This window comes from Hipposideros armiger, unplaced genomic scaffold (assembly GCF_001890085.2).
Source record: "Hipposideros armiger isolate ML-2016 unplaced genomic scaffold, ASM189008v1 scaffold_70, whole genome shotgun sequence".
Classification (NCBI taxonomy): Eukaryota; Metazoa; Chordata; class Mammalia; order Chiroptera; family Hipposideridae; genus Hipposideros; species Hipposideros armiger.
Window position 1 is genome coordinate 829,939 of NW_017731420.1, and position 1,470 is coordinate 831,408.

Consider the following 1,470-nt stretch of genomic DNA (forward strand, 5'->3'; position numbering starts at 1 on the left):
TGTGGCCGATGGTCCATCCTGATCTGCACTCATTCGCATCTCCCACCTCTCGCTGGGCCTTTGCACTTGCTCTTCTTTGTGACCAGGATGTCCTCTCCCAGATATCCTCCTGGCTCGGACCTCATTCAAGACTCTGCTCAACGTCCACCTTCTTGGCAAGGCCTTTCCTGAACACTTCTATGACGTCACACCCTCTTTCCCACATCCCCAGTCTCTATTTCTTTTCACCTTTTAATTTTTCTCCAGAATACTCTCCACCTTCTAAGAGGTTATGCTACTAACTTACTTATTTTGTTTTTTTGTCCACCACCACCACCATCCAAATGTGAACTCAAAGACTGGAATTTTTCTCTGATTTGTTATTTACTGTATCCTTAGCACCTAAAACAGGGCTAGGTCTAGTCGGTGCTCAGTAAATATTTGTAGAATTAATGAGAAATAGCCCAGTGCCTTTACTTATAAATTATTAACCCATTTACCCTTATTAAATGTTCATTTTATTTTATAGACTTTTTTTGTCACTGTAAGTAATGCCGCTATAAATAGCTTATTCCATATAGTTAATTCCCCCCGTTTTTCCCCAATTATTTCTTTGGGTCATATTTCCAGAGTGAACATTGACAAATGTTCACTCCAAAAGTATTTTTATCAATTTGTGCTACCCACCATTAGTAACTCGGCCTCTGTTTCCATGTTGCCTTGACACCACTGATTTTATCTTGTCTTTATTTTTGCAGTTTAATAGGTGCACGTGTACCTTGTGATTGTTTTGGTTTACATTTCTTTAACTTTTAAAAATAATTCTTTCTATGTTCTTTAGTTTATCTTCTGATATAATTTGCCTGATTTAGGCTCCTGGTTTTTATTTTTGCAGGAGGGAGGCTTTGGGTTCATATTTATTTATTCATACCCTCTTTTGAGAAACAATATTGACCCTTAATTACATTTGTTATAAGTATGCTTCCATTGTACCATTCCCTTTACCTCTGTTTATGTTTCTACTTAAACTCTGGTATTTTGGGGGGGAAGGGGAGTTAGGGAGGGGAACAGTGTTGGGGAATTGGGGAAGGGGAACATTGTGTTTTTCCAGGATCCATCAGCTCCAAGTCAGGTTGTTGTCCTTCAATCTTAGTTGTGGAGGGCGCAAGCTCAGCTCCAAGTCCAGTCGCCGCTTTCAATCTTAGTTGCAGGTGGGTGTTGTCCACCATCCCATGCAGGAGTCAAACCAGCAGCCTTGATGCTAAGAGCACGTGCGCTCACCATCTCAGCGGCAGCTCAGCTCAGGTGCAGCTCACAGGCCATGTGGGAATCGAGCAGGCGACCCTGTTGCTCAGAGCTCACGCTCTTAATCAACTGAGAGCTGGCCCTTAAACTCTGTTTTAATCTTTACAGCTGTGGACTACTGTGCCTCAGAAAACCACGGATGCGAACATGAGTGTGTGAATGCTGACGGCTCCTACTTTTGCCAGT

The 1,470-nt window shown here is 42.2% G+C and overlaps 1 protein-coding gene across 1 annotated transcript in view; it reads left to right on the top strand.

Moving 5' to 3' along the window:
• The window catches only part of MATN2 (matrilin 2), a 136,683-nt gene that overhangs the window by 88,908 nt on the left and 46,305 nt on the right, over positions 1-1,470 (top strand). Inside the window, exon 5 of the mRNA XM_019642525.1 lies at positions 1,393-1,468. Within this exon, the coding sequence (XP_019498070.1) occupies positions 1,393-1,468 (76 nt within the window). The remainder of the gene's footprint in view (positions 1-1,392; positions 1,469-1,470) is intronic.